This window comes from Anser brachyrhynchus (genome assembly GCF_964034855.1).
Source record: "Anser brachyrhynchus genome assembly, chromosome: 27".
In the NCBI taxonomy this organism is placed as follows: Eukaryota; Metazoa; Chordata; class Aves; order Anseriformes; family Anatidae; genus Anser; species Anser brachyrhynchus.
Window position 1 is genome coordinate 6,423,723 of NC_137720.1, and position 3,146 is coordinate 6,426,868.

The 3,146-nt window shown below is 75.6% G+C and overlaps 1 protein-coding gene across 1 annotated transcript; it reads left to right on the plus strand.

Moving 5' to 3' along the window:
* Nucleotides 1-59: 59 nt before the first annotated feature.
* Nucleotides 60-2,596, plus strand: GPR61 (G protein-coupled receptor 61). Its single transcript, XM_080569272.1, has 2 exons — nt 60-282; nt 967-2,596. The coding sequence occupies exon 2, from the start codon at nt 1,216-1,218 to the stop codon at nt 2,554-2,556; it is 1,341 nt and encodes a 446-aa protein (XP_080425398.1). The 5' UTR covers nt 60-282; nt 967-1,215; the 3' UTR covers nt 2,557-2,596.
* Nucleotides 2,597-3,146: the final 550 nt, after the last annotated feature.

The following is a 3,146-nucleotide window of genomic DNA, read 5'->3' on the forward strand; positions in this document are numbered from 1 at the left end:
CCCCCAACCCCCATCCCCCGGGGGCGTTGGGCAGAGCCGCGACCCCCCCCCCGGGACCCCGCAGCTGGGGGGGGGGTGGGGCTCGGCGGGGCCCGGTCTCCCCCCGGTGTCCCGGCCCGGGGCCCGGTGGTCCCGGGGAGCGGCGGCGCGGGCGGGAGGCGCTTAGGACCCAGCAGCCCGGTCGGTGCGGGAGCATCCCTCGCCGCAGCGGCTCCAGCACCGGCCCCGGCCCCGAGCATCCCCGCCCGGCTCCGGCCGGGGGCCCGTGGAGCCCCCCCCGGGGTAGGTGCCGGGGCGGCGGCGGAGCGATGCCGGGGGGGGGGGGGGGTCGGGGAGGCAGGGCTGGGGGCGGCGGAGGGGGGGGGGGGGGGCGGTCAGGCGGGGGGGGGCACCCCCTGCACCCCCCTTCCGTCGCCGAGGGGCACCGGCCGGGCTCGGGGAACCTCCCGCAGCCTGCCCCGGGGGAGCACCCATGGGTGGGGAGGGGAGGGGGGGGTCTCCGGAGGGCCCCCGCCCCGGTGCCCACCCTCTCTGGGCTGTGTTTGGGGGGGCGGGGGGGGGGGGCAACCCCTCTGGGACGGGCTGGGGGTGTGGGGTCACACGCGGCCCCCCCAGGTGACGGGGGGACCCGGGCGCCCAGGACCTGGTGTCCCCAGGGCGGTCCCAGCGGTGCCGGGGCTCTGGGCGAAGGACGCAGGTGGGTGTCGGGGGACGAAGCAGGGCAGCTGGGGGGGTTCAGCCCCAGAATCGCTCATTTTTCAGGGGAGGAAGGGTTCTTCTGGAAAAGGGGTTTGGCGCAGGGGTCGTGATGTGGGGGAACCCAGCAGTGCCCAGGGTGCGGGGGTTGCGCTTGGGAGTCACAGCCGAGCTGGGACACCCGCCTGGGGGCTCGCGGGCCCCGGTTTGCCCCGCGGTCCCCGCCGTCCCCGCCGTGCCACCCCGCTGACGGCTTCCCCTTCCCCACAGGCACGCGGCTCTGCCCGGCGGAGAGGAGCGGGGAGATGAGCGGGGCCGGGGGGCACCCTGGGGTGCACTGAGTGCCGCGGGCTCGGCAGGACCCATCCTGCCCCGGCACAGCGGGGCCGGGAGATGGCCTGGAGCTGGTGTCGGGCGTAGGGCGGCGGCGATGTGAGCACCCAGCAATGCCCCGCGGCCCCGCGCCGGAGGCCCCGAGGATGGGCGATGGGCCGGTGAGCACCGGCGCGGCGGCACAGCATGGAGCCCTCCCTGCCCGCCCCGTGGGCCTGGAACGGCTCTAGGGCGGCGCGGGCGCTGCAGCCCTCCCCGGGCCCCATGCCCCCCAACGGCACGGCCGACGGCAAGCCCAAGGACGTGGCCTCCAAGTCGGTGGGGCTCTTCTTCATGCTGCTCATCGACCTGACGGCCATCGTGGGCAACGCCGCCGTCATGACCGTCATCGTGAAGACGCCGGCGCTGCGCAAGTTCGTCTTCGTCTTCCACCTCTGCCTGGTGGACTTCCTGGCCGCCCTCACCCTCATGCCGCTGGAGATGCTCTCCGGCTCGTCCATCTTCGACAGCCCGGTTTTCGGCGAGGCCATGTGCCGCGTCTACCTGTTCCTCAGCGTCTGCTTCATCAGCATGTGCATCCTCTCCATCTCCACCATCAATGTGGAGCGCTACTACTACGTGGTGCACCCCATGCGCTACGAGGTGCGGATGACGGTGGGGCTGGTGGCCTGCGTGCTGGTCGGCGTCTGGCTCAAGGCCGTGGCCACCTCCCTCGTCCCCGTGCTGGGCTGGCTGTCCCCCGACCGCCCGCCGGCGCCCGCCGGCCGCGGCTGCTCCTTGCAATGGAGCCGCGGCCCCTACTGCAAGTTCTTCGTGGTCTTCTTCGCCGCCTTCTACTTCCTCCTGCCCCTCCTCATCATCGTGGTGGTCTACTGCAGCATGTTCAAGGTGGCGCGGGTGGCGGCCATGCACCACGGCCCCCTGCCCACCTGGATGGAGACGCCGCGGCGGCGCTCCGAGTCGCTCAGCAGCCGCTCCACCATGGTGACCACCTCGGGGGCCCCCCGCACCACCCCGCAGAGGACGTTCGGGGGGGGCAAGGCGGCTGCCATCCTGCTGGCCGTGGGGGGCCAGTTCCTCTTCTGCTGGCTGCCCTACTTCTCCTTCCACCTCTACACGGCCCTGAGCGCCCAGCCCTTGGCGGGGCCGGCGGCCGAGACCGTGGTCACCTGGCTGGGCTACTTCTGCTTTACCTCCAACCCCTTCTTCTACGGGTGCCTCAACCGGCAGATCCGCGGCGAGCTGGGCCGACTCCTCACCTGCTTCTTCAAGCAGCCGCCCGAGGAGGACCTGCGGCTGCCCAGCCGCGAGGGCTCCATCGAGGAGAACTTCCTGCAGTTCCTCCAGGGCACCGGCTGCCCCGCCGAGCCCCGGCCCCGCCTCGACACCCCCAGCCCCAAGCGGGACCAGCCCCCCGTCGACTTCCGCATCCCGGGACAGGTCGGCGAGGACGGGGCCGAGGGGCCGGAGCGGCGCGGCGACGGGGTCCACGTGCCAGCCGCCGCCCCTCTCAACCCGGAGCTGTAGCGTCCCCGCGGTTGCGTTCGGCTCAAACACGGCTGCACGCGGAGAGCTGGTCTGCGTGCTCTGGGGGCTCGCTCGCGGGGCAGCGCCAACGCGCCTGGGACCTCCCGGGGCCGTTCCCGGCGGCCGGGCCCTCCTCGTGCCCCGGCCCCGGCCGCCCCCACCCGTGGGTGCGCGAGGCCGCCGGGCTCCCCCCGGGCGGGCGCGGGAGAGGCCGGGGCCCCGCGGGGGCGGGTGGCAGCGGGGGGCAGCCCCGCGGGAGGGTCCCCGGGGGGTGCCTGGAGCTCCAGCCCGGTCCCGGCCTCTGGGGTCCCGGGGGGGGCTCCTCGGGACGGGGGGGTCCCAGCCCCGCCGCGCCTCGTCCTCGGCCTCCGTCCTCTGCCTGCCCCTGCCCTGCTTGGGGCCGCGGCTCCCGGTGCCCCCCGTGCCCCTCGGGGCTGGGCCCCCAGCGCCTGACCGGGCGTGGGGCCGGGGGGGGGGGGGCGGCTGAGGGCCCCGCGGCCCCCCCCATCACCTCGGGACTACAACTCCCGTCGTGCCCCGCTCCCCCCACCCGGAGCGGAAGCGCAGCGCGTGCCCCCGCTTCCCGTCGT

Bases quoted from the DNA above. Each gene is read 5' to 3' on its own strand.
- GPR61 (XM_080569272.1), top strand. From the start codon at position 1,216: ATGGAGCCCTCCCTGCCCGCCCCGTGGGCCTGGAACGGCTCTAGGGCG.